The 27998-nt window shown below is 58.2% G+C and overlaps 2 protein-coding genes across 7 annotated transcripts in view; one reads left to right on the top strand and one right to left on the bottom strand.

The window, feature by feature from the left end:
* Positions 1 to 1552, top strand: part of RAI1 (retinoic acid induced 1) — a 130946-nt gene extending 129394 nt beyond the window's left edge. For all 4 annotated transcript variants that reach the window (XM_030827638.1, XM_003279862.4, XM_030827637.1 and 1 more), the window contains one exon: positions 78 to 1552. In XM_030827638.1, the coding sequence (XP_030683498.1) occupies positions 78 to 92 (15 nt within the window). In that variant the 3' untranslated portion in view covers positions 93 to 1552. The remainder of the gene's footprint in view (positions 1 to 77) is intronic.
* Positions 1453 to 27983, bottom strand: SREBF1 (sterol regulatory element binding transcription factor 1). 3 transcript variants are annotated; one of them, XM_012501188.2, is made up of 20 exons: positions 27665 to 27983; positions 13655 to 13743; positions 10212 to 10643; positions 9659 to 9846; positions 9440 to 9574; positions 9138 to 9359; positions 8383 to 8497; positions 7819 to 8039; positions 7380 to 7581; positions 7082 to 7260; positions 6580 to 6841; positions 6330 to 6496; positions 5971 to 6139; positions 5311 to 5419; positions 4920 to 5029; positions 4702 to 4834; positions 4332 to 4497; positions 3656 to 3856; positions 3455 to 3566; positions 1453 to 2941 (listed from the first exon to the last, which is right to left on the bottom strand). In XM_012501188.2, exons 1-20 carry the CDS (start codon positions 27757 to 27759, stop codon positions 2712 to 2714), a joined length of 3537 nt encoding a protein of 1178 aa, XP_012356642.1. In that variant the 5' UTR covers positions 27760 to 27983; the 3' UTR covers positions 1453 to 2711. The 3 variants fall into 3 exon arrangements, with proteins under 3 accessions (XP_012356642.1, XP_012356643.1, XP_030683499.1); XM_012501189.2 differs by lacking the exon at positions 13655 to 13743 and having other exon boundaries at positions 27669 to 27982; XM_030827639.1 differs by lacking the exon at positions 27665 to 27983 and having other exon boundaries at positions 13655 to 13806.
* Between the last annotated feature and the right edge of the window lie 15 nt (positions 27984 to 27998).

Below are 27998 nucleotides of genomic sequence, written 5' to 3'. Positions count from 1 at the left end.
GGCCCACACCGGGGGCGGGGCCTGTGGACTGTGAGGTCCGAGGTCGTCGGTAACTGGCGGGCGGGCGTCTTTTGCAGAGGCTGCCGTTGTAATCCAGCCCAACGGCCGGAGGAGCCGCCGGAGCTCGCCTGCCCGCCCGCCCGCCGCCGAAGGAGAGGAGCCGCCTGCGCAGCCCCCGGGCCTTTGAGCTGCTCCCAGCGCGGGTCCAGAGCCGATCCTTGATCCGGGTCCCGGATCGTGGATCCGGCCGCCCAGGGCTCAGACTTGCGGCCCCGGGTTGGGAGGAAAACCCGTTCCGGAGCCGCCTGCTCCCGGAACCGGACGGCACAGGGCGTTCTTGCCCACCCCAGGGGCCAGGCTTGCGGAGGGGGAGCCCGCAGAGCTGCCAGACTCCCCGGGGCGCTCAGCCTCCGGCGAGGGTGGGAGACGGCTTTGTCCTGGGGACACTTTTCCTCTGGAATCTCAAGACGACGTGGCACACATTCCACGTGGGTGCTGCCGCCACTCCAGTCGGTCGTGGCGTGCAGCTGGGAGCCCTGGGCTTGGGGGTGGGGGTCGAAACAGTCCTGGAAGAGGCGGAGGGCGGCTCCTAGCTCCGTGGACTAGGCGGGGGAGAAAGGAAGCCTTTCTGAGAGCGGGCTAGGCCGGCGCTGGAGAGGCCGGAGCCTTTGGAACAAACCGTGTGGAACGCGTCCAGGGGCCTTCCCGCCCAGCCTTTGCCACATCTCTCGTGCGGTTCGGGCAAAGCCGGGGTAGACCTGGGCTATGCTCAGGGGTTGCGGGCTCCCCGAGTGCGGGCGGGACTGGGACACCCTTTGGCCTCTGTTCGTCCCCTTTCCAGTCCTCCACCCCACCCCTGGAGCCCAGCCTGGGAGCGCAAAACCCAAGAAGCGGCCAGAACGCACCTCCGGCGGACGCGCGACCGTTGTGCACCACCAGGGGCCGCCGCGCCCACTCTGCACGGGAGCAGGGACAGCGCTAGATTCGTGTACAAAACCTGTGTACCCCTCTATATATATGTTACATAGAATGTATATATGTTGGGAACATGCTCGCTTCTCCCGTGTGTCGCCGCCGTGCGTCGTGCGCCCGCAACAGAGCCCCAACCGGGCCTTTGCCGGGTAAGGGGCTACTGCGACGCCCCTTGTCCACGCAGCCACCACCGGCCCGGGCCAGTCCCTATGAGTCCGTCCGCCTGTTCTTCCGTGTCCACAGCTCTGTCCACGCTTCGATAGGCCTGACGCAGCCCCCAGCCCAGGGCCGCCCTAGCAACTTCCTGTACATATGACTGTAAAATGGTAAACGTGTGTATTATATCTGGCCTCGTTATATAGTGTATATATATGTATACATATACATATATATAATATATATGAAGACTGTAAATGTTAAGACGACTAGTGTTCTTATTAGTATATTGCTTCACACTGAAGATTGTGTGTATCGAGCTGTTTCTAAAAGATGTTTATTTTCCTTAAGAGTAAAAAACAGTCATTGCATTCAGAAAAAAAAAAAAAAAGTCAATAAAGATACAACGATTGTTTTGGAAAATCTGCAGCCCGTGGATTCCGACCAGATTCAGCTGGGAGCCGGGCCAGGCTTTAGGTTGGGGAATGGCAATGAAGGGAGGGGCTGGGGGGGTGGCATGAATGGAGTCAGGGAGTCTGCCTTTTTCACAGAACAGGAAACCTCCCCCGCGCCTGTGCCCCCTCTCCAGTGTGGTGGCAGGTAGGCAGGGAGGAGGCCTCTTTGCTGTGAGATGACCAGGGGCCGGGATGGGGGAGGTGAGACGTGCCAGACTTGCAGGGAGACCCAAGCTGTAGCTCCTGTCATACAACAAACAGGTCCTGGAAGTCAGTCCATCCTCCCGTGCCACCCAGGGACCTGATGGGGACAGAGCTGGGAGGTGAGAAGGGACAACTGACCCCATGGAGGCCCTAAGGGTTGACACAGCCCAACCATGTGCCCTGGGAGCAGGGGGAACAGGTCAGCTGGAGGCCATACAGCCAGCCCTCCCCACTCCCCCCCACTAACATCGGGAAGAGCTAAGTTGTGTCCCTTGAGGCCGGAGGGGGAAGGGAAGCCTTTGACTAGGTGCTGGGGGAGGGCCCAAGCACTCTCACTAGTCAGCACATCCATCAGCTGAAGACACAAAACGCAGATTATAAATAATTTCATTTTTAATTCTCTGTACAAAACTTCTCAATCTATGAAAATAAAGTTTGCAAAAGGCAAAGTAGCACAGGAGCCTCAGGTCAGGAGGTTGAGCACGCTGACCTACACTATGTACACGTCTCTATCCCACGAGGGCGAGAGAGGCCTCTGGGGCAGAGCCCTGCTTGCAGTCCGGGAAAGCCAAGTTGGCTTCCATCAGCACAGGGAAATGTACCCCTCTCTTCCCTGTAAACAGGAGGAAAAAAGCCACTAAGGTGCCTGCAGAGCAAGGAGGGGGCCCCTCCAAAACGGCTCGGCCCCTGCAGTGCCCCGATCGGCCACCAGAGGTCAGCACCATCATGGCCGCCGGTCTTAGGGTCGGGGTCGCGCCCCTCGGGCCTTCCACCGCGAAGGCACACAGCAGCCGCGCGGGTCGAACTGTGGAGGCCAGGGTCTCTTGCACACTGCCTTCGGCCTTCAGAGCTTCGATGCAGGACAGAAGCTGCACGGGACCGAAGTGGCTAGAGACAGGGGTGCTGAGGCCGGCGACACAGGGTCTAGCTGGAAGTGACAGTGGTCCCACCGCCCAGGCGCATGAGCATCTGCTGACAGTCGTGCAGCAGCCAGCGATCACCAAGCTTCTCGAGCGTGCGCGCCGCCTCAGCCAGCATGCCCACGCGCTGCCCGGGCGCCGACAGGAAGCCGGGGGGCAGGTAGCAGGAGGCCAGCAGCAAGGCCTCCGCATGCTCCCGCCGCGTGGGCCGCGGCTCCAGCTCCGCCACCGCGCCTGCGCACACGAGGATGTGTCAGGGCTGGGTCTCAGGCTGGCCACGCCCCCGCGGGAGCCCCGCCCACACAAGCCACGGCACCTGCCGCCTGTACCTGGCACACAGGTACCTGGCGGGGGGCTGGCGGGTCCCCCTCTCCCCACCCTAGTCTCAGGCCACACACAAAGTCCAAAGACTGAGTCACGCACGTGCAGTCATGTATCCCACAAATGACAGTCACCCCACTGATTTCTTGTGAAAGGAATTGTCATCAGGTAACCATCAAGAAGATGCTTGGTCTTTTTTTTTTTTGAGACAGGGACTCTCCCTGTCACTCAGGCTCACTGCGGCCTCCAACTCCTGGGCTCAAGCTATCCTCCCAACTAAGCCTCCCAAAGTGCTAGGTGTGAGCCACTGCGCCAGGCCTGTCTGTCCCATCTGACACACACACAGCCTCCCTTGGTATCACACCCCATGTGCGCCCTTCCCTGCTGAGCAGATAGCACATCCCTGGTCAGCAGCTGCCCCCTCACCTCCTTTGCCACCGGGGCCTGCCCGCCGCCTCAGACTGCGGTCCAGGAGCTGGTGTGTCCGTGTGGGGCTGGCCCCCGCCATCAGCCGGGCGGTGGCCTCATGTAGGAAAACCTGGGGGCCAGGAGAGTGGAGGCTCAGGGCTCTCTGTCTCCACCACTGCCTGACTCCCCATCTCGAGGACGGGGCCATTGGGTACTCACCCGCCGCATGGCGGGCCGGAAGCTCTGTGCCAGCCGCCTCAGGCTGCTCAGGTCCCGTTGGAAGCCACGCAGCTCAAGGGCGGAAGCCTGGGGCCTGCTGCTGGCACTCTGGGATGCTGGGGCCGGGGCCAGGGGCTGCTGCTGCTGCCACAGGCTGGTGCGCACCACAAGGAGCAGGTCACACAGGAACAGCTGCACAGCCTGGGGGTGGCAGGCAGGGCAGGGGTCACCAGGGCTCCAGCTCTGGGAGGGGCAGGATGGGGGCCCGCGGTGCCAGGGGCCGGCTCCGGGCTGCACTGCCGAGGCACTGCACCCGCCTCACACACGTGCAATGCAACAGCAATGCACCGCGGGGCCGCCCGCCTCTCTCGGCCCCCACACCCGCCACCGGCCCAGGAGCAGCTATCCAGCCCTCCTGATGCAGGGCCTCCAAAGGGATCCTACCACACCATCCACCCCCCTCCTCCCAGGGATGGGGAAACTGAGGCCAGATAGGGGCAATCCCTCTCTTCTGGACAGAAGCCTTAGCTAAAAAGCAAGGTCTGCTGGACCCCCTATCCTGTGCTGCTTGGGCTAACCCCATGGTCTTCTGCAGCCCCTGGGGGCTGGGGAGAAGGACCAGGGAATGGAAAGCTGAGTCCCCCAGCCCTGCCAGGCCCCTGACCCCACCCCTCACCTTGTCAATGGAGCTGCTGGTTGGTGTGGTAGCCAGGCTGTCCTGCAGGTACCCACTGGCCTTCTCACAGATGGTCAGGCTGGCTGGACCAGACTCTGCCTTGGCACAGCCCAGCAGGGCCCGGGCAGCCTTGAAGGAGTGCAGAGCTGCCCTGGGCAGGGGTCTCCTATTGGGACCAGGGCAGAAGAGTGCCAGTCAGACCAGTCCACAAGCCCTGGCTGAGTACCACCCACTGCCGTGGCTCAAGTTCCCTGAGGAAAAAAGGTGGTGACTCCTCCTGCACAGAACAAAGGCTGAGTGAAGCACAGTGCCCAGGGGATGAGGAAGGCTGAGCCCGGGGCCAGGCAGGAGGAACCTGCCATGCACTCACTCAGACTCCTGCAGCACCCGGGGCAGATGCTCCAACAGAGGGCACAGCCGCTCAGCCGCCTCCTCATCCCGCCGCAGCCAATGGATCACCACAGCTGTCAGAGAGGCCCACCACTTGGCCACCGGGTCTACGCCTGCAGAAGAGGGAGGGTCCCCTGAACCCTCAGCCACGCTGCGCGGGGGCTGAGAAGGGAGCCAGGGCAGGGGCCGGGGACTCACCGGTGGTGGTGGCCATGCTGGAACTGATGGAGAAGCTGCAGGCAGGAGTCCCTGCAGCATCAGAACAGCTGTTCAGCAGCTGCAGGTACCCGAGGGCATCCGAGAATTCCCTGTGGAAGGAGAGAGCTGGCTGTCGGAACAGATGGCAGGGGTCTTAGGAGGGTGCTGGCCCTCCCCACTTGCCCACCAGAGTACAGCCTGGCCCCTGGTTCTGCAAAGTGCCACTGTCTCCTCCCACAGGCTGGTGGGGAGAGGAAACTCAGAGAGGAATGAAGGGCACATGGCACGCATGGTAGCCCAGCTCTGGCCCTCTCCACAGGGTTGAGGACAGAGCTATTCCCAGAATCCTGCTGGAGGGGCCTTGCCTGGAGGAGGGCACAACAACACTTACTTGTCCCCATCAGCTGACCCAGGGCTGGGGTTGGGCTGGGTCACACAGTTCAGTGCTCGCTCCAAGAGATGTTCCCGGAATAGCTGAGTCACCTGGGCCAGGGGGTCCACTGTGGAGAGGAGGAGGTGAGTGGGGTGGAGAGGAGGAGGTGAGTGGGGTGGAGAGCAGGGCCCCACCCTCCTCTCCAAGCTAAGGGCTTTTTCCTGGGTGGGCTGGGGCCACAGCCAGGGCCACTGGGAAGTGCCGGCATGCCCCTGGGTGCAGCCCCTGCCAAGAACAGGGGAAAGCGGGTAGACATAACTACCACCAGCACCAGCCTTGGCCAGGACAACACTGAGGCCTGCCCTACGCTGCTTCCAAAGGAAAACCGACTTGAGAAGGTGCCACTGTTGGCTCCACTTCCTTACTCCACAGCGGCGCTGCCTGGGGTCACTTCTCCAATTAGCCACCTGCCCATCAATCCCTGCATGTGCTTCTGAAAGCCCCAATGGGAACGAGACCCACCCAGGCCTTTCCCTTCCTGCAGCCCTCACAGCAACAATCCATGGCAGGGAGAAGGACTGGGGTGGCCAGAGACAGCCAGAGATTCAGGCATCAAGGGATAGGACAGGAATGAGGATGCAGGACAGGAGAGGGGACAGGGAAGGGGTAAGAGAGCACCTGGGTTCCCGGCCAAGCTGTATAGGCTCTCCCGTGGGGTACTGAGCACAGCCCAGTCCCCATCCACGAAGAAACGGTGGCCCACTGGGTGGCAGAGCCACTGCATGGCAGGAGGCACTGAGCCACTCTGTGCCAGGCAGGCCTGGCGGGCACTGCTCAGGAAGAAGCGCTGTAGGGGAGGGAACTGGGCTGTCACAGTGGACACAGGCTGGGGCCAGACCCCTGGCCGAGCCCCAGCTTGGCCTGGAGCCCCCCCTGGTAACCACTGCCACATCCCGTGTAGCTCTTACCCAGGAAGCCTCTGGAGAGAGCTGCAGGGATAAGCCCTCAGCCCCACCCCACCCCCGCCACCTACTCACTGTCAGAAAATGCAAGGCCCGTGGGAGACTGGTCTTCACTCTCAATGCAGCTGCCACATAGATCTCGGCCAGCGTCGCCACAGACACGGCATCCCCTGCACACTCTGCCAGGTTCAGGGCACTCAGCGCCAGGTTGGTGGCAGTGAGGTGCCCGCCTGTGTACTTCCCTGGAAGGCAAGCAGGCATGAGGCTGTGGGTGGAGCACAGGCAGCAGGGAGCACCTCGGAGCCTGCCCCACACTCGGTCCTACCCATGGTGTGTAGCTGGTGCAGCTTATGGTAGACCAGGGCTGCGTCTCGGGCGCTGGCGCGAGCATCCACCCGCAGAGCACAGTCCTGCTGCAGGCCCCCTGCCCGGCCTGCCAGCCAGCGGCCCACCCAGAGACGCTGCAGCAGGTGACGGATGAGGTTCCAGAGGAGGCTACAAGCCAGGTCCAGGTGGGAGGTGGGCAGGGGCCGGCCCAGTGCCCGCAGGGCCAGCCACAGCTGCTGGGCAGCCTGGGCAAAGTCTCCCTGTGGATGAGGATTTTCCAGGTGAGAAAAGTGAGGTCAGAGCAGCTGCCCCATAGCTCAGAAGAGCCGTCCACAGCAGGCTCTGGAGGGGTGGTGGGGGTCTGCGGATGCGCAGCCAGGCACAGGGAGGACAGGACAGATTCATGGTGTGCACAGGGAGCAAGGAACAAGGGTTGACACCCAGCACCTTCCCAGCCTGGGGTCCCCGCCCTGCCCACTCTGCCGGGGCCAGCCCCTTACCCGGGCCAGGTCCAGGTCAGCCTGCTTGCGATGCCTCCAGAAGTACACGGCAGGGCCTGAGTGGGGCCGTGTGACTGGCTCGCCGTAGACAAAGAGAAGCACCAAGGAGACCAGCACCAGCAGCCCATTGAGCAGCCAGACCACTGGGGGCAGCAGCCACTGGGCCCAGCCAGGGCCATCTATGGACAGAGGGAAAGCTGGGGACACAGCTCCCAGGAAATCCAGAGTCCCAAGTTCACAAGCCTGGGTGCTCCCCCCGAGCGTCCCTCCCAAAGATGCCCAGGCTGGCCGGTCCCACCTCTGCTCTCAGTGCCCAGCACGTTGCGCCCAGGGCTGTGGTAGACGCTGGTGGTATCTGAGGGGCTGGGAAGCCCCCGGGCCCCCAGCAAGGAGGCCAAGGGGTTGCAGGACAGGCAGAGGAAGACGAGCGTGCACAGGGCCAGGCGGGAGCGGTCCAGCATGCCCCGGCTGTGCGGAGACGGCCACTGCTCTGGCTTTGCCTGGTGGGGGTGGGCAGGGTGGTGAGGGCAGAACCGGAGGGACCCCAGAGAGCATGGGGCTGGGAAGGGGGGGTCAGGATTCTGCCCACCTTACTGTGGGACCCCACATGGCTCCAGGCCTCAGTTATTCTGTCTATGAAATGGGAGGTAGGATCTGTTAGGGTCTTCCCGGCCCTGTCCTGAGGCTCAGAGGATATGGCTGGGAGTGGGGAAGGGGGCACTGTGGCAGGGCCCAACCTTGCTGTCCTCAAAGACTGGGCTGTCAGGCTCCAAGTCACTGCCACTGCCACCGCTGCCACTGCCCCTGCTGCCAAGGGACAAGGGGCTGCTCTGGAAAGGTGAGCCAGCATCCGAGGGGGGTGGGGTCAGTGTGTCCTCCACCTCAGTCTTCACTCCCTCCATGAGCACGTCTGTGTTCCCTCCACTGCCACAGGCCGACACCAGATCCTTCAGAGATTCTGTGGGCCGAAAGGAACAGAGCCAGGAGTAAAGGCTGGATATGTGACCCCAAATCAGAGCTTAGGCCCTTGGGGGCCTAGGGACTACTGTAGCTCCTAAAGCTAGCCCAGGAAGCTTCGATGGGGCTGGGTTAGGGCCAAAGGGAGGCACCAGGTCTCTTTCAGGACCAGAGGTAACCAAGGGACTAGAGCTGAAGGCGGGGCTAGAGCCAAGGGTGAGGTGGGCGGGGCAGAGGGTGGGCCAGAACCAAGGGTGGGGTGGGGCTAGGGATGGGGCGGGGCCGGGAGGCGGAGCAGGGCTAGAGAAGAGGCCAGACTGGAGCTCAATAAAGCCAGGACTCACTGCTTTTGTGGACAGCAGTGCGCAGACTTAGGTTCTCCTGCTTGAGTTTCTGGTTGCTGTGTTGCAGAAAGCGAATGTAGTCGATGGCCTTGCGCAAGACAGCAGATTTATTCAGCTGCACGGTGTGGGAGGGAGGGGGAGCGCACAGGTGGCCCGTCAGGTCGGGGGTTGGGGGGTTGGGGGGTTGGGGGGCCCTAGCAAGGGGGTGTGGAGCTGCTTTGCAACACTACTGCCTCAGGACCTTTGCACTTGTTCCTTCTACCTGAAACGTTCCTCGCCTAGTAGCACCCACCTCCCAGGCCAGGCATAAGGTTAGGATGTAAGATGCAGACAGCAGGGTCTGGCTAGCTGCTGCTGTGCCTGCCACCGTCTCAGGGAGGCGTTCCCTGGCTACCACCAGGGAACCCTCACCATCCCTCTTCCTTTCTCTGCAATGAACCAAAGGTGGTGGTCTCGAGCACTTATTCATCCTGCCTACTGTCCTCCCCCACCAGAACGTCGGCTCTTCTTTGAGGGACAATTTTGTCTGTCTTGTTCATTGCCGAATCCCCAATGCCTAGCACAGCCCCACCTTTATTGAAGAGGCCTGCAAACCAGTTTAACTAAATAAACAAGGCTGGCCAGGCCTGGGGAGGCTGAAGTCCAACTCCCTGCTTGTCCAGGCTCAGTCTCACTCCCTCTCTTCCTTCCAGTTGCCCCTGATCTGTTCCTTCCTAGGGACACCCCAGTCTGTGCCCCTGCAGGCATCTCCACACCTTTGCCTCAGTGCCCACCACCAGATCCTTGAGTTCAATGATTTTGTCGTTGATGGAGGAGCGGTAGCGCTTCTCAATGGCATTGTGGGCTGTGCGTTTCTCTCCACGGCTCTGGGCTGAGCCCGGGGCCTTGCTGCCAGCTGCCAGCCGGTTGATAGGCAGCTTGTCCGCATCTACGACCAGTGGGACTGTTGCCAAGATGGTTCCGCCACTCACCAGGGTCTGCAGGGCCAGGCATATGTTACCGGGGGGCATGTGTGTGTGCAGACCCCACTCCCTTATGCCCTGCCCACATCACCCACCGGCAAAGGCCCTGTCTGCACAGTGGTGCCGGAGACCAGGGGGCTGAGACCTGCCGCCTTCACAGTGGCTCCGTCTGTCTTCATGGCTGTCAGAAGCAGCGAGTCTGCCTTGATGAAGTGGGGCTGCAGCAGGACCTGAGGGTGGGAGAGGGCTTGGCTGTAAGCTGTGTGTCTGGGCCGAGGCTGTCCCCTCCCCAACCCCTGGCCAGACCCCCTCACCGGGACCTGCTGGATCTGCGAGGTCACAGTGGTCGTTACAGGGGCTGCTGTGGGGGCAGCTGTGACTGTCAGTAGCTGCTGGGGGACCACACTCTGGACCTGGGTGTGCAAGGAGACGGGCGGGACCCCTGGCGGGGAAGCCAGTGGCAGGCCAGGCAGCGGCTGCTGGGTGCTCCCGGGAGGGCTTCCTGCAGAAATAAAGCCTGGGGCTGCAGGCACAGACCTCCCTCTCCCACTTTCAACCTGCTCTTCAGGTCTCTACCATCGGACTGGCCTTGGATGAGTCATTGCCCCATGTGGCTTCCTATGGACAGTCCCTGCCTGGGCTCTGATGCAAATGCACTGGCTTCAAGCCAGGCCTCCAGTCCGAGGTTGTGCCTACCGTGGCAACAAGCACACCAGGACTGCTAGTAACAGGGCGTCTCAAGCAGCCGAGTGGAGCCCCAGTTTCTAAAGCCTGCACAGACCTCTACTCACATCACAGCAGAAGCTTCTTCCTGTGCTCCTAGGAGCCCCACCCCGGGTGTCCCCTCCCGCCACACATCCCCCTTACCTGTAGAGAAGCCTTCTGGAGGGCTGGGGTAGCCTAACACAGGGGTGGAGCTGAACTGCGGTGGGGCTGGGGCTGGGAAGCTCTGTGGCAGGAGGGCTCCTGGCAGGGGATGTGGGGTGGGGGTCTGCAGGATGCTCAGTGGCACTGACTCTTCCTTGATACCAGGCCCAGGGGAGAAAGCGGGCACGGACGGGTACATCTTCAATGGAGTGGGTGCAGGCTGGGGAGGGGACAGGGGTGAGGGCGCTGCCTTTGGCCCGCTCAGGAAGGCTTCAAGAGAGGAGCTCAATGTGGCAGGAGGTGGCGACAAGCTGCCTGGGGAGCTGGTATCGGGGCTGGCAGGGTCTGTGCCCCCTGCCCCACTCCCAGCATAGGGTGGGTCAAACAGGCCAGGGAAGTCACTGTCTTGGTTGTTGATAAGCTGAAGCATGTCTGTGAAAAGGAGAAGAGGATGCGTGAGTGAGGCAGAGACTGACCGCCAAACAGGGCATCACACACATCCAAACACAACCTTATTTGCACAACCCTTGTCGGCACACAGCTGTATGTGTGGGCAATGCCACCAGGACAGAAAGCCACCCACAGGAGCTGGTGTTCCCAGATACACAGCCATTTTGCAAGCACCTGTACTGTCTAGAGCAATGCCTGCTGCTGCGAGTGCATCACAATACCTGGACAAGGTGGGCACCACAAGGCTCACAATCTTGCCCCACAGCTAGGCTGGGGCTGAGCCCAGGGTTGGGCCCAAGACTGCAGACTTCAGAGCCTGAGTTCTTCCCACCATCCAGTATTTGCCCAAACATCTAGAAACATCCTTAGTCCACAGCAAACAGCAGGCTCACATTCATTCACTCATTCAATGAGCATGTGCTGTGTGCCCACACTATGCCAGGCACTGTTCCTGGCTGTGAATAAGAAAAATCCCTGCCTAGAACTAGGCAACTTTCTGGGGAGCTGGGAATGTCCTTTATCTTGATGTGGATGGTGGTAAACTTTTACTCCTGTCTTCATGGGGCATGCATTCTACAAGACATCCACCTCTGAATCCACACACATACACACACAGACACACAGACACACACACACACACACACACACACTGCACCATGGACTCAGACCAGCTTCCAAGCATTTGCCCATGAGGTGACCAACCCTTCCAGACAGCTCTCCTGCCCTCTCCACAGTCCATCACCCCCAACCCCACACAGAACAAAAGGAATCCAGAGGCCTAGGTGCAGCCTTCCCTGGCCCCACTTGGGGCCTGTTTCTCAATGTGTGAAACGGGGGGCATGCCTCCATCCACAGATCCAGCAGCTCCAGTCTTTGGGAGAGAGATGCGGATGGGGAGGGAGGAGCAGCCTAGGGCAGAGGGGGTCTTCATATAGGAGTGATGGGCCCTATACCCCACCACTGGCCTCTCCTGGTCTCATCCTAAAACACCCCCCCAGCAGGATCCTCTGGGCACTGAATTTGACAAAGCAACTTAGAAACTGCTGAGGAGTGGGTGATTTTCCCCTCCCCTCAGTTTACACGGGGAAGAGGGCTGCAGAGAGAGGCAGGATTGCTTTGAGGCCCTGAAGAAGAAGTGGTGGAATCCTCTGTGACCAAAGACCAACTGTGCAGCCTGGGCCCACTCTTCCTAGGGCAGCACAGGATCCCCAAAGAGAATGGCAGACAGGGAAGTCCCCCAAGAGGACCCCAGGTCAGAGAAGGGTCCTCATCCACTCTAGAAGGACTCTAAGGGTGGGGGCCCATGTCAGAAGGGTGCGTCTGGTCCAAAAGCCAGGCCCGCTGTGGGGCTACCCACATTGATGGGGCCAGGCTAGACCCCTAATCCTCACCCACAGCTGAGACAGTGATGTGATCATTGGCCCCATTCTACACATGAAGAAACTGAGCTGTAGAGAGGTGATTTACTGGCCTAAGTTCTTATAGAGTCAGAGACTCAACTGAGTCCAGACTCTACTTAACTCTAATGCCCCAACCAGTGACCACTACCCTAGACTACCTCAAAAGATTAGCTCACCTCATCTTGGAAACAAGAAAAGACACTGAGGTTCAGGGAGGACCACAGGCAGCCCAAGAGCATGCAGTGGGGTTCAAACCCAGGTCTACAAAATCCCAAATCTATTGTCTCTCTGACTTTTCTTGCCCCACCAAGAAGCCAAGAGCCAGGCTGCCATCACCAACCCATTACTCAGTGGAACAGACCAAGGCTTAGGGCCGAGCCAGCTGCTGGCCACATGGCCAACCAGTGTGTCTCTGTGTAGAGTTCTGGGCTCAAGTCCAGGCTTTGCCTGCAGCCAAGTAGCCTCAAGACCCAGGCCTGGCCACTCAGGGCTTGATTTCATCTCTGTAAAAGCAAGTGCTGTCTGTCCTGACTCCTTCCTCCTCATACAGACTGGGACACATTCCCATCTCAGCCCCACCTGGCCATGGGCCCTCTCCCCCAGCTGGTGACTGGCAGCCTATCTGGCTCAGCCCAGGGCCCTCTAACCCACTCGTGGTGGCACCCACTGGGTCAGAATGCTCTACAGGACCCATGGGGGCCTCCAGTGCTCTCAGGATCCCCAGCCTGAGCTCCCAGCTCTGCCCACCACCAGCTTGAAGTGGAGCCTGGACCAACAGCCTCCTCTCACTGGCCCCAGTTTCCTCATCTGTACAACAGAAAAGATTAAACCCTTTTTGGTAGGGCTGCCTGAGGCTTTGCTTGGCAGGCAGCTGGCACAGAGTGGAGACCCAACATTGCCTACTGGCAGGTACCCAGGCAGGGAAGCTACTGCAGGAGGGGAATTTCCTAGAGCAGCTGGCAGAACAGGATGGGGTGGCAGCCACAGTCTTCCTGGCTTCTCAAGTAGAAACTCTCCTGGTTTGTGGACCCCCCCCCCAGGTCACAAGTCATCAAGTCATAATGGACTTTCAACTGCAGGGTTTCCCACCCCTTTACCCCAGTCCGTGTGAGCCTCTTCGATAGATGGGGGAAACTGAGGCCTGAAAGAAAAACTGACAATTTTGACAATCTAGGGCTCCCACTGTCTTCCTGAAAAGTCTAAGATGCCCACAATAGGCAGGGGTGCAGAACAGGGCAGACGCTGTGGCAGACAGAGGGACAACGGGCCCTCCTCCCTGCTTCCTCCTGGTCCTGTCCCAAAGCGGGTGCAGAGAATGTAGAGAAGGCCACCCTCTCCCTCCAAACCCTCTTAGGTCGGGATGCTGCTGTTGGATCTCTAAGCAAACCCTTCTCCCTTGAGTTGCAGGGGGCACTAATTTGGTTGGAGGTAGCCCCCCACTTCCGCAGCGAGCTGGTAACTGTCACACCTTCTCCCTCGGGAAGGGGCTCTTTCCTGTTCAAGTTCCTTAGCCCGCATGCCCGCCCACCCCAGGAGAACCTGCAGGAGACAGAGCCATTGTATAAAGGGCTGGCGGGGGGCCTCCAAAAATACCTTCGAACGTGCAATCCATGGCTCCACGATCTGCACCCGCCCTTGGGGCGTCCAGGCGGTTGGCCCTACCTCTCCCCGCGCCGCGCCGACTTCACCTGTCAAGGCGCGGCGGCGGTTTGAAGCCGTTGAGCGCTGCGGTGCGCCCGCCCCGCCCCTCCCCGCCCCCTGCCCCGCCCCTCCCCGCCCCCTGCCCCGCCCCGCCTGCAGGTCCCGCCCCGCCCCGCCTTTCGGGGCTGCGGGCCGGGCATGGGGTGAGCGCGCGCGGCCAATCAGCGGCCGCGCTGCCGCCTCGCTACGGCCCCGCCCCGGCCCCCGCCCCACCTCCCCACGGCGGCGGGGGCTCGAGTTTCACCCCGCGGCGCTGAATGGGGTTGGGGTTACTAGCGGACGTCCGCCTTTAACCCGCTCGGCGCCAGCGTCTGCCGGGGTTACTGGCGGTCACTGGCCCTCAGCTCCCGCCCCCTTCGTTAAAGGGTCAAAGCAGAGAAGTCCTGGCCCAACACACCAGGACTCTGTGTTCGAAATCACTGGTTCGCTGGCACTCTGAGCGAGCCTTAACGGCTCCAACCCTCCGTTTACTCCTCCAGAAAACAGGACACTCATTATCTCCCTGGCGTCGAATGGTAGAAGTAAGATAATATGGGTGCAGCACTTAGTACGCAAGAAGCGTTTAATTAAGGCCAAGGGATGCCGAGTGGTAGCAGCGGTGGGTGCAGGGACCTCCCCCTTCTAGGGCAGCCCCAGGAAGCGGTCACCCCTCACCACAGCGGGGCTGATGGTCTGGGATGAGGCCACTCCTGAAAACAGGTCACTTCCGGGAAACTGAGGCCCTGGACATAAGGGTTTCCTGACTGCCAGCACCCATGTCCAGATGTCCCGATGTCCCGATGTCCCTCTGCCGGGTGGGTGAAGTCTGCCCCTCCCCCTAAAGGTCTCACAACCCAGCAGTCACCAAGTGAATCCTGACCCACTATTCATTGTAGGGCCCTGGGAGGCCAGGAAGGGCTGCAGTCCCTAGGACAGAAGATGGGTAAGGAAGGGGTGACAGGCTCTGGGGTTGTTTTGAGGAGGTGCCTGGGCCTGTCTTCCCTCTTTTGTCAAAGGTAAAAGTTACACACACACACACACACACACACACACACACACAAGTGATCAGAGCCTGGCCAGATGATTTTGCAGCCAAGTAGACCACCAGCAAAGCCTGCCTCTGCCCCAAGCTGCAGGCCAGCACCTCTGCCTGGTCCCCGCCCCAGTTGGCTGCAACCTGGGAGGGTGCCTGAACCCTGGGCAGACCCAACGACTCAGCAGTCCGTTGGGGGCTGGGGTCCCTGCGGCCTCAACCTTGCTCTCTTTTCAGGACCCTAAGCAAGAAAACCCAGCCATGTCTCTCTCGCACCCTGTCCTCGCCACCGCCGTCCAGCCCAGGCCCTTATTTGCCAGCTTTGGGAGGTTCAAGGACAACAGACGGCCTCTCTAGCATGGCCCAACCCTCCCTTCAGCCCGCGGGTGTTCCCTCACCCCCAAAACAAAACATAGCATTGCTCTTGGCAAAGGCTCTGACATGAGTGACTTAAGACAGGGAAGCGTCCTTGACCCAAAAGCACACTGAGAGCTGAACTCCAGGCATGAGTTCCCCATGGCCTCCCAGCCTGGTTCTTTCATTACTTTGCTCCCCAGTTAATGAGCCTAGAATGTGGTGAGACCAACAAGCAGATACTAGCCTGAGACAGCAGGGCCAGGGCCACTGCGAACAGTCAAGCCTGTCCCCTCCCCTTACCCATCTTGGCTTTACCACATATTCCTGCCTCTTATTGTGTCTTTATTTGTCTCATCTTCCTGCTCTAACCCCCTCCCATCCCACTGAGGAAGCGCGATGGGAGAGGGCGGTCGCTCTCTGAGTCCCAGGGGCAGCAGAGTCATTAAAGACTCTGGTGGGGGGTGGGCCGGGGGGGGGGGCGCCTTCCAAGAGGAGGGGGTGTGACCTGGGAACAGAGGGCTGGCCCTTGGGCAGATGACACAGACTAAGCTAAGATGCCCCGAGGAAGGGGGAAGGGCCTGGGTGCCACCGGCCATGGCCAGCCTCTGAAACTCAAAGCCTGGCCAAACCCTGGGGCTGATCTACTGGCCAATTTCTTTTTTTTTTTTTTTTTTGAGACAGAGTCTGGCTCTGTCACCCAGGCTGGAGTGCAGTGACGCGATCTCAGCTCACTGCAACCTCCGCCTCTGGGATTCAAGTGACTCTCCTGCCTCAGCCTCCTGAGTAGCTGGGATTACAGGTGTGCACCACCACACCTGTAATGAAATGTAATTTTTGTATTTTTAGTAGAGAAGCGGTTTCACCATGTTGGCCAGGCTGGTCTGGAACTCCTGACCTCAGGTGATCCTCCCACCTCGGCCTTCCAGTGTGCTGGGATTACAGGCGTGAGCCACCGTGCCCAGCCTGCTGGCCAATTTCTGTGGAAGCTGGTCACCAGGTTAAGACTGAAAAAGGAAACTCTAGAGCCAGCCCTGCACCTCCCTCAGAGACACACCCAAGTGGGCTATCTGGGGCTACATGCCAGGCCCTGCTCTTCCTTCGGCCCCTCACCTGCCATGTGACAGGGACAGTCCACTCCCCACCCTCTGAGCTCCCACACCTACCATCTCCAGAGGTGGGAATTCTGGGAGAGCAAGTGTGTAAAACATCCATCACTCAACAGTCTCAACAAAGGTTAGTTCTCGCTACAGCAATTAGAATGGTTTAGAACTGGAAAGTCAGGTAGTGAGTTGCCTGATACTTGCAGTATTCACGTCGGAGCTCTATTACCATTCGATTGAGTCTTTTTTTTTTTTTTTTTTTTTAAGGGGAGTTAACGGGGCCAGTCTAGAGTAAGGCAGCTGAGGCACCTTGGGTGCACAATTTAAGGAAGAGCCTCTCTTGCCTCCCCTAGTCCCTGTCCTGGAAGCTGGGGGAGCTGGTCTCTAGAGGCTCACTGTGGCACCCAAATTGCGGCCCACCCGTGGGTGAACGAACCGGCCTTCCCCACGAACACTGAGAAGGCCCTTCTGGTTCCCACACACACTCTGAATACAGGAAGGAAGAGGAGGCATAGACTCTGGGCCATGTGGCCCCACCTGCTCCCACGTTCACCTTCCCCAGGCTTGTGAAGCCCTGCCACCCCTCCCCAAGCCTGGGTTCCTCCTCTTCCCTCTTCTTCTTCCTCTCCTGCCCTGATTCCATCAGGACCCAACAGGAAACCTGAACCCCCACCTGGCATCCCTCCCCAGTTCTACCTTCAAACCTCTCTCTGAAGGCAGATGTGGGCGGCCTTTAATGACTCTGGCTGATGTATTCTGTGAGGCCATGAGGGAAATCCTGGGCAGACCTTATAGCATGCACTTGCAGGGCCCAGCGCTGACCAGCACAGAAGCCTACAACCCACACAAGGCCTTGAACCCCAAACAACCTCCTGGAAGAGGGAGCTCTCCACCTGCCCCCACAGCCTTGTCCACAGAACCCAGATCCATCTCTCTGACAATATCTACTGTGTGCCAATCCTGTGCCAGGCACTGGGGCCACTGTAGATGAGGTGGTCAGGGCAGCCCATCTTAGGAGGTGACATCTGAAAGGAGGACTGAATGATATAAGGGAGTGGGCCAGAAGAGAGGGCAGAAGAAACAGTGTGTGCAAAGGCCCTGTGGTGGGCGTGGGCAGGACAGGAGGAGCGGAGACAGTGAGGGGGTGGAGGCCAGGACGGCCACCAAGGACCAACTCAGTTTGGTCTGTCATCTGAGCCAAAGACCCCAATTCTCCAGGGAATGGGTGGGAAAGGGATTTGCAAGTTGATCCCTGCACTGCAGACCACAAAGCTGCACCAACTGTGAAGAAGGGTCAGCCACAGGGGAGGACGCGGCACAGGGGCTTGTGGGATTCCAGAGCACACCCTCTCGGCCTGCTAATGGAGGCAGCAGGGTGAGGATGGGTGCCCACCATCCCTCTGGGGAGCTGGGCTGCACCCCACCTGCTGTTCTGCTCCCAACAGGCACCTCCTTGATCCTCCTAACTGGAGTCGGCGGTTCTCATGTTCTCAGCTGGTCGTGTATCCAGCAGTGGCACAGGCTGCCCTTTGTGCACTCATGGCTGCCCCGGGGGCACAAGTGTGTGCCGGCTCTTCCCGGAATGGGACGTGCGCATGGCTGGAGCCCCAGGTGCACCTGGGCGCAGGTCCTCTTGAGGAAACTAAGGCTCAGACGGAGGCCTCGTGCCCAAAGTCCCACAGCTGCTATGTGAAAAATCTGGTACACAAACCCAGTTCTTCGGACCCCAGAGCCTGCCCTTCAGCCCTAGCCTGCGGGGGACAGCAGTGAGCCCCAACTCCGGCCTGCCTTTGCCCTGACCAGCTGTCCTCACTTGTCGCAGTTCAGTGAGTGTGTGCAGAGTGCAAAGACAGAGAGGACAACACGAAGCTCTTTAAGGCTCAGCTCCAGCACTGCCTCCTCCCAGAGGCTTCCTAACCACGACCCACCCCAGACCTATCCACCTGCCCTGCCAAATTAGAGGCTAGGCCTCAGCTGGGGGCCCCTCCTGTCAGGGCCTCACCCAGCACAGGGCTGACCACAGCAGGGACCCCAGTTAGAGGCTACACAGACTCCAGCCATGGCTTCCTCCACCCTCGTCTGCCTCCACCCCCATCCCCTAACTGGTATCTCCCTGGGCCTCCCTTTCCCTGCCTGCTTTCTGAACACCACATGCTATTGAAGGCCAGGCTGTTCCCTCCACCAGGAATGCCTTTTCCACCTGGCGAATTCCTATTCCTCCATCAAAACTTGCTCTGATGCCACCTCCCATTCTTCCCTCGTCTGTGCCCCTCCACACGCCAGCTCCCAACATACTGACCGTCCGACCCTATAAACCTCAGAGCCACACTTCCTCCTCCCCACTAGGCTCTTCCCAGAGCTACAGGTGTGCAGAATTACCCTCAACAGAACCTGTGAGATGGCAATTACATGTGATGCTGGTCGGCACCAATTCAAACACCTTGTCTGAGAGGTGGCCGAGGGCACATACTTATCACTGGCAGCTGAAAACAACCCACAGGCCTGATGCAGTGGCAATTCTGGGAGTAGCCCCTGCTGCTGGGCACCTGTTCTCAGTCAAAATGGCAGTGCTAAGGTTAGGCGCGGTGGCTCACACCTGTAATAACAGCACCTTGGGAGGCCGAGGCAGGCGGATCACTTGAGCCCGGGAGTTTGAGACCAGCCTGGGCAATGTAGCAAGACCCCATCTCTACGAAAAGTTTTAAAAATAGCTGGGCATGGTGGCATGAGCGTGTAGTCTCCGTTACTCTGGAGGCTGAGGTGGGAGGATCCCTTGAACCTGGGAGTTCAACATTGCAGCGAGCTGTGATTGTGCCATGGTATTCCAGCCTGAGTGACAGAGCAAGACCCTGTCTCTAAAAACAAACTGGCTCACGCCTGTAATCCCAAGACTTTGGGAGGCTGAGGCAGGCGGATCACAAGGTCAGGAGATCGAAACCATCCTGGCTAACATGGTGAAATCCAGCCTCTACTAAAAATACAAAAATTAGCTGGGCGTGGTGGTATGTGCCTATAGTCCCAGCTGCTTGGGAGGCTGAGGCAGGAGAATCACTTGAACCCAGGAGGTGGAGGTTGCAGTGAGCTGAGATCGTACCACTGCACTCCAGCCTGGTGACAGAACGAGACTCCATCTCAAAAAAATAAAAAATATGTGTATATATATATATATATATATATACATACACACACACACACACATATATATATTTCTCCCTCTTGAGTTGTTTCTCTGCAGCTTGTTTTAAAGCTCACATGAAGGCAGCAAGACATTTTCGTGCTGCCAGCCTCCAGTCTGGAAAAGATAAAGCCCTTTACAACCTTCCCTACAACGTATTCCCTTTCCTTCTAGCATCACCGGCACTGGGTGATGGTCATTGTCTTTTATGTACTTTTAGTGGCTTTGCTTAGTCTGAAAGCTGTGACAGGAACTTTGAAGGTGCTTTCATTCACATTTCCAAGGCTGTCTTGATGTGTTTTGCACAGAAACCGCCATCTGTGGCCAGATGGCCACTCTGCCCCTCCTCCCCCACCCAGAAACACTGCTTCCTCAGCAGGTTCTTTTTGTTTGTTTGTTTTGAGACAGGGCCTCACTATGTTGCCTAGGCTGGAGTGTAGTGGTACGATCATGGCTCACTGTAGCCTCGACCTCCTGGGCTCACGCAATCCTCCAGCCTTAGCCTCAGCCTCCTGAGTAGCTGGGACGACAGGCACGTTCCACCATGCCAAGCTAATTTTTTTAGTTTGGGTTTCACAATGTTGCCCAGGCTGGTCTTGAACTCCCGGACTCAAGCGATCCTCCTGCCTCAGCCTCCCAAAGTGCTGGGATTACAGGCGTGAGCCACTGTGCCCAGCATCAATTATCTTCCATGGAAGCCAAGGATAGGGTGCTTGTTCCCCATGGTGGGGGGCGCTCCCCACTGGCCTAGTCAGCCCCATCCTGTCTCTCACCAACTCCAGACCACCACATGGTAGATGCTCAGAACTTGGAACCATAGCCTGGTACATCCTAGAAACTTCCAGCACAGGCTCCTTGGGTAATTGCTGCTAACATTTGTTGAGCTAAACCTATCGGGTGCCAGGTACTGGTTAGGTGCTCTAAATGGTGATTTGTTTGTTTGTTTTCTCTAAAACAAACGGGGCCTTGCTATGTTGCCCAGGCTGGTCTTGAACTCCTGGCCTCAAGCAATCCTCCAACCTCAGCCTCTAAAGTCAATAAGATTATAGGCGTGAGCCACTGCATCTGGCTAAATGGTGATAATAATAACACTAACTGGCATTGGTTCAGGGCCTACTATGTGCCATGCACTGCTTAAGCCTTCACTTATCGGATCCCCACAATTCCAAGAAGCTGCTTTTAGTACTGTTCCCTTTACATTGTTAAGAACCTGAAGGTTCTTGGACTTGTCCAAGGTCGTACAGTAGGGCTGCTTGTTAAGACACCTGATCCCAGCCTTCTAGCTGCAGGGAGCACAGGGACCCCAGAGCCTGGCAGGGGCAGCATGCAGAGGCAAGGGCTGCTGGGAGACAGCTGCAGGGACGGGGAATCAGTTAGGAAAGGAGCTCAAACAAGGTTCGGGGTAGGCCACAAATTCCCCCTAGGGAGATGGACCCCCAGCCCCATCCCACCTCCCACAAGCCCCAACCCAGCAGGGGACCCACACCTGGAGCCAGTCTCAATGGCTCCCTGACCTCTCACCCTGAGCCAGTTAAGGCTTTCCCCACTCACCCCCGACACACACAGCCGCCCTGTGGAGCACATGGTGCAGGCTGTCACACACTGTCAGTGCCCAGGGTCAAAAGGCATGTCCACATGGCCCGTAGCTGCTAGGAGACAAGGTCAGAGGCACTTCCTCTGGCCGGCCTGGGTTCCACCTGTCAGCAGGCAAAGTCCAGATCCCAGGTCTCCGCTGGCAGTGACTCCTGCCCGGAGCTGACCGGGTCACTCAGGATGTTTGTGTCCAGCTAGGTGAATGTTGGGCAGAAGGTAACTCCCAGCCACCTGCCCACTGCCTCATTGGACCCACTCCCAGTACCCTCCTCTCCATCCCCCCAACCCTGTCCCTTCAGATGCATTAGGGCTGAACCCCTGGGGGCTCGAAGGCAGCAAATCCTACAGCCTCCATCTCCTGCTTTTCAGGGGAGGCCCCCACAGTTCAGAGAGGGCAAGGTACTTTCCCTAGGAGAAACAGCAATGCGTGGTCACACTGGGAGGACTTTCTGCTGCCCTGGGGTTAGACAGGCTGGATGCAAAGAGGCAGAAAAAGGCATGGGAAGGGGAACATGTCTGATAGGCGAGACCCCCTCAGGCCCCACCCCTGAGGGGCTCTCAACACGGGGATGAGGGAGAAGGGGCACCATACCAGAGCAGGCTGTGCCTGAGGTGGGGGTTCTGGATAAATGGGCAGTATCACAGGACGGGCATGTTTGGCAATCCTTGCAAGTCTTGAATGCCACACTGAGGCAAGGGAACTTCTTTTTTTTTTTTTTTGAGATGGAGTCTTGCTCTGCTGCCCAGGCTGGAGTGCAGTGGTGCAATCTCAGCTCACTGCAAGCTCCACCTCCCAGGTTCATGCCATTCTCCTGCCTCAGCCTCCCGAGTAGCTGGGACTACAGGCGCCCACCACCATGCCTGGCTAATTTTTTGTATTTTTAGTAGAGACGGGGTTTCACTATGTTAGCCAGGATGGTCTCCATCTCCTGACTTCGTGATCCGCCCGCCTCGGCCTCCCAAAAGTGCTGGGATTACAGGCATGAGCCACCGTGCCTGGCTGAGACAAGGGAACTTTATCTTGGAGCACTAGGGAGCCATGAATGGTTGGAGACCAGGGGAGTTCTGTGCTGTGAGCTGGGGCAGTAACTAGTCTAGAGCTGTGTTTTCTAAGGACTGCCAGTGCTTGGTGGGACTAGGGAGAGAACTGGGGCATGAGATATCCTGGGGAGAGGTATGGGGTGGCAGAGTGGGCCCCCAATGTGCCCTACCAGAGCTGGCCTGGACCCAGCAAACAGCCAGACACATGACTAGAAGCAAGGCCCTGTCGTGGCTGGGCTGGGTGTGCCAGGAGGGACATCAGGGCGGGAGAACTCTGAGAAAGCACTGCTCAGGGCAAGGTGACACCCAGAAGGGCTTTCTGGGAAGCAGCCTCTGATGGGGCTTGGCAGACATCTGGGGTCCGACAGACAAAGAGCAGACATGACGGGGTCCAAGCAGAGGAAAGAGACCCCGAGGCCCCGTTCCAGTCTCTTGGCCAGAACTCTGTTTCCATCTGCCTCTTCTGCACTCATAAGCTTGTGCAAAATCAGATAAATTAATCCTCAGCAGGGAGGTGAAGACGGCCACGGGCTTAATAATAATCCCCAACACAGGTACAGGGCCACTCTCCTGATCCATCCTGCCCCGACAGCTGCAAGGTACTCTGAGGCCCAGGAGGAGACAGGCTCACCTGAGGTCTTGGTGCAGAGGCAGGACTCAAACCCAGGGACACTATAGCCAGGGCAGTGCCTTCACCCACAGACGAAAGGACTCGTGGAGGCAGCTCCATCCCCAAATCCATTCATACGACAAGAGTTTGGCTGTGGCAGGCAGCAGGACCGGATGGGGCCCAAGGCCCTTGGCTGGCTCACTAGGGCTGGTTCCCAGTGTGATGACTCAAACACTGCTCTGGACTGGGATGGGGAGGTGGCCACATAGCCTCTGACCCCTCTGTGACCCACTTCCAGGCCCCCAGAGTAGCCCCTGTGGAGGAGCCTCCCTCAACCCCTCATCCCCATTCTTAGGAGCCCAGTGATTAAGAGCTTAAGAGCTAGGCTCTGGAGCCCACAGCCTGGGTTTGAATTCTGGCTCTGCCATCATCTGGCTGTGTGATCTCAGGCAAGTCACTTAACCTCTCTGGTCTTCAAGGCGGTCATCTTCATCATATGTCTACCTACTTGGGGTTGTCAGGGGATTAAGAGGGATTATCAACACATTGTCTGGAGCACAGTAAGTACTCAATTAGTGTTTTCTGTTCACATTACAATCCTCCATCCGAGCAGCCAGAGGGAACTGAAGCTCGGTGTGCCCCTGCTCTGACCCCCGACTGTCCTCACATCCAGCCCAGCTCTGCACTCTGGCACTCAAGGCCAGCCTGGCCCCCTCTTATCCCTCATGTCTCTCAAGGGACCTGGAATTTCCACTCCCAAATCTTCAGACCTTATCAAACCTGCTCAGCTCCACTCCTGGTAGAAGAAGCTTCAAAAGCAGGCTTGACCTCTGACCAGCAATTCCCCTCCCAGAACCTCATCCTAGGAACACAGTGAGGATCCGGGCAAAGACTGGCCTCAGTGGCCAGGCATGGTGGCTCACACCTGTAATCCCAGCACTTTGGGAGGCCAAGGCGGGTGGATCATGAGGTCAGGAGATCGAGACCATCCTGGCTAACATGGTGAAACCCCATCTCTATTAAAAATACAAAAAATTAGCCAGGCGTGGTGGCACGCACCTATAGTCCCAAGCTACTCGGGAGGCTGAGGCAGGAGAATGGCATGAACCCGGGAGGCGGAGTTTGCAGTGAGCCGAGATCGCGCCACTGCACTCCAGCCTGGGTGAAAGAGCAAGACTCCGTTTCAAAAAAAAAAAAAAAAAAAAGACCGGCCTCAGTGTCCACTGCAGCACAGTTTATAAAGATAAAACAACCTAGGTGTCCATCGACAGGGAATCAGGTGGGTAATATGAGGGAACCTTACTGTCATCTGGCTGTTGACATGGAACCAAGCAGATTCCAATCAGCTGTGAACCAATGGACCCTATTTTAATTTATAAAAATACAGGTCCAGCCAGGCACGGTGGCTCACGCCTGTAATCCTAGCATGTTGGGAGGCCGAGGTGGGTGGATCACGAGGTCAGGAGATCGAGACCATCCTGTCCAACATGGTGAAACCCCATCTCTACTAAAAATACAAAAAAATTAGCCGGGTGTGGTGGCGGGTGCCTGTAATCCCAGCTACTCGGGAGGCTGAGGCAGGAGAACTGTTTGAACCTGGGAGGCGGAGCTTGCAGTAAGCCAAGATCGCACCAGTGCACTCCAGCCTGGGTGACAGAGCAAGACTCTGTCTCAGAATAAATAAATAAATAAATCTATATATATATACACACATACAGATCCATAGCTGCCCGGGGCTGGGAGCAGGAACAGAAAGTGACTAAACAAGCATAAGGGATCTCACTGTGTGATAAAAATGTTCTACAGCTAGTAATTGTCACACAACTCAGAAAGTTAACTAAAAACCATTGAATGATATACTTAAAATGGGTAAATTTTGTGATACATAAAGTATACCTCAATAAAGTTGTTTTTAAAAAATTGATGAAGGCTGGGCATGGTGGCTCATGCCCTGTAATCCCAGCACTTTTGAGAGCCCGAGGTGGGCAGATCACCTGAGCTCAGGAGTTCGAGACCAGCCTGGCAAACATGGCCATCTCTACTAAAAATACAAAATTTAACCAGGCGTGGCGGCGCACGACTGTAATCCCAGCTACTTGGGAGCTGGAGAATCTCTTGAACCTGGGAGGCAGAGGTTGCAGTGAGCTGAGATCAGGCCACTGGACTCCAGCCTGGGGAAAAGAGCGAGATCCTGTCTCAAAAAAAAAAAAGTTTATGAAGAGTGTGCAGCCATCCCCAAACACACACACACACACACACACACACACACACACACAGAGAGAGAGAGAGAGAGAGAGGGAGACAGAGAAAGAGAAAGAGAAGAAAAGCTCTTTCACATAATTAGCAGGGCTAATCTCTGGGTGGTAGGTTTAAAGTTTTTTTTGAGATGGAATCTCACTCTGTCATCCAGGCTGAGTGCAACAGCACCGTTATAGCTCGCTGCAGCCTCTAAGTCCAGGCTCAAGCAATCCTCCCACTTCAGCCTCCAGAGTAGCTGAGACTACAGGCACATGTCACCCACACCCAGCTAATTTTTTATTTTTGTAGAGACAGGATTTCGTCATGTTGCCCAGGCTGGTCTCAAACTCCTGGACACAAGTCATCCTCTTGCCTCGACCTCCCAAGTGCTGGGATTATAGGTGTGAGCCACCACCCCTGGTCTAAAGATTTTATTTTCTTCTTTTTGCTCACTTGCGTTTTCTAATTTTTCTACAATGAAAAAAGATGTGTGTCATTGGGAAGAAAAACAGGAAGTTTGAATAAAAACTGAAAAATCCTCTACTGAAGTGGGTAAAGCTGAGCCCTGCCTAGTGAGAAGGGGCTGCCCCCAGTCTTCAAGGGGCTGGGACTGCCCCCACTCTCTCATAAACTAGACCCTGGGCCACATGGCTGCCCATGCTTGGCCTTTGGGTCTGAAGAGACAATGTTTTTATCCGTGAGTCAGTAAGAAAGGTCTGTATCAGACCTGTGGCCCAGACCGGACTCTGTCAGTAAGAAAGGTCTGGGCTGGCAGCAGTGGCTTACACCTGTAATCCCAGCACTTTGGGAGGCCGAGGCGGGCGGATCACAAGGTCAGGAGATCGAGACCATCCTGGCTAGCATGGTGAAACCCCGTCTCTACTAAAAATACAAAAAATTAGCCGGGTGTGGTGGCAGGCACCTGTAGTCCCAGCTACTCAGGAGACTGAGGCAGGAGAATGGCATGAACCCGGGAGCGGAGCTTGCAGTGAGCCAAAATTGCGCCACTGCAAAAAAAACAAAAAAAAACAAAAAAAAACAAAGAAATGTCTGCATCAGACCTGTGGCCTAGAGCGGATTCTGTTGTACAACTTGCCCATGAAGGGAGGGTTTGCATCATTATTCTGGAGGTGGAAACTAAGGTTTAGGGTGAGAGGGCTTGAGCAGGATGCCAAAGGAAGTGAGAAGTGTCCAGGTTCAAGTTCTGACCCCAAAGCGCATGTCCTCCTGGCTTGGTCACGTTGCCTCTTGGACTACACTCATTGGACCCAGTGATGTGGAACTGGTAGTTGAGTCAGGCCCAGATCTCCCTAGGGCCTGGGACTTCAGGGTTCATCACTCCAGAGGGCAGTGAAGGACAACCCCTCGTGCCAGGGATAGGGGAGGCTGTTTTGAAAAAGCCTCACAATCAGGGCCTCTCCTCTGGGGTCCTCCCCTAGCCCAGCCCCAGGGGGAAGGAGGGAGGGCTGGGGAGCTTCTGGGGCTGGCAACCAGCTGGGCTCATCTGCAAGGCTGCAGTAGGGCAGGAGTGGTGGTGGCATAGATTTATCTGTTTTGCCAACCCCAGGGTGGCCACGGGTTCCATGGACATGTCCATTCAGGCTGTGAGTCTAGGCATCTTGTTTCTGCGACCTTGGCCTCAGTTTCCTCATCAACCAAGTGCAACTTAGCCAGTGTTGCTAAAACTCCTGCACAGAAACCATGGAGGCAATTTGCTAGGGGCTTCCGTTTGCTCTATCTACAAAATGGAAGCAACGGGCCTCCTAATTGGCACTTGGTGCCACCGTTGGCCCCAAACCCCTTCTCATCACACCCAGGGTGGTGCTCCAAAGATGGAAGCCGGTGCCACTGTTCTGCTCCGCCCTTTCCTTGGACGACCAAGTCGGTTCGCGTCCTCCTCCTCCCTGACCTCACTCCTTTGCAGGCCTCTAACTCCTCACACTTAGGCCCTGCCTCGAGGCCTTTGCCCTTCCCTTGCCGTGGCCTGGAAAACATCTTTCCTTGCTGGTCCTGGGGGCGACCCTCAGGTCTCAGCTTAGAAGTCCCTGACCGCTCTACCCAAAGTAGCCACATCCCTGCCCTCCCCCGCCTCGCTCCACCCAAGGTGCAACTAAATACCCGTTTGGCTTCGCGGGAGATTTTTGTGTTCCCGAAAAGAGGGGGTACCCAGGTCTGTCTGTAAACCCTCGGTGCCTAAGACGGGGCCTGGCATTCAGTGGATGTCAGTGAATGAGTGCGGAGGCGATGCCTGTCGCAGACCCAGAGAACCCGACCCGAGGCGGGGGAAGGGCGCGAGGCAGCGACCGTGCGCATGCGCAAGAGCTCCGCCGCTGAGCTGAACTCTCGGGCCGGAGGGAATGACCGTGAGTAACCTCGCCATTACGTCACGGCTGGGGCTGGGGCGGAGCTTCGGCGACGCCCGCGTCCCCAGCTTCAGCCGTGGCCACCACAAGGCTGGAGAGTCACCGGTCGGGCGGCACCCGGCCCGGGACGCGTAGGGGCGCACGTGTCCCGGCCCGGAGCCGCCAAGGGACCCAGGCCCGGCCCAGGAGCCCTCACCCCAAAGCGCGCGGCCCGAGACGCTAGGGCGGGAACCAGGGAGGCTCGGTGAGGCTCGGGACACCGAGGCTCACGGCACGCAGCTCAGAGACACCGGGAAGTCCCGCGCGAGCACAGCACGGAGCTGGCGCCCGTGGGGGAGACAAAGGCCAGGGAGGCACCTGCGCGCCCCCTACTCGCGCCACCAGGCGCAGCTTCAAGCCCTGCCCGCCCTGACGCACCTTCGATGTCGGTCAGCAGCGCCGCGTCCAGATCGCACGGCTCGCCCAGCGCCTGCTCCAAAGCCGCCTCGCTGAATGGTGGCTCGTCCATGGCGCAGCCGCCTCCTCCGGGAGGCCCGCCGGGCCCGCCGCCTCGTACAGCCCTTCCTAGGGAGCGCCGCCGCTGCCCCCGCTCTCAGTCGCCGCCGCCGCTCCGCGCGTTCGTGTCTTGCCCTGGCCTCGGGGGCGGCCCGGCGCCAGCGAAAAGTTCCTCGGAAACTGGGTTCCCCCGGCGCGGCTCCGCTGGGCGGTCGAGGCGGAGGCGGGGCCTTTCGGGGAGGCCCCGCCCTC

Source organism: Nomascus leucogenys, chromosome 14 (genome assembly GCF_006542625.1).
Source record: "Nomascus leucogenys isolate Asia chromosome 14, Asia_NLE_v1, whole genome shotgun sequence".
In the NCBI taxonomy this organism is placed as follows: Eukaryota; Metazoa; Chordata; class Mammalia; order Primates; family Hylobatidae; genus Nomascus; species Nomascus leucogenys.
The sequence above is the reverse complement of the archived record's forward strand: the minus strand, read 5'-3'. Positions and strand labels throughout refer to the sequence as shown.

Excerpts from the sequence above, each read along its gene's own strand:
- SREBF1 (XM_012501188.2), bottom strand. The coding sequence starts at position 27,759 with ATGGACGAGCCACCATTCAGCGAGGCGGCTTTGGAGCAGGCGCTGGGC. Across the intron at positions 13,744-27,664 it reads CTGACCGACATCGAAGGTGC|TCGGCGCGGCGCGGGGAGAG; the intron begins GTCAGGGCGGGC and ends TGACAGGTGAAG. Across the intron at positions 7,582-7,818 it reads CAGTCTTTGAGGACAGCAAG|GCAAAGCCAGAGCAGTGGCC; the intron begins GTTGGGCCCTGC and ends CACCCCCACCAG.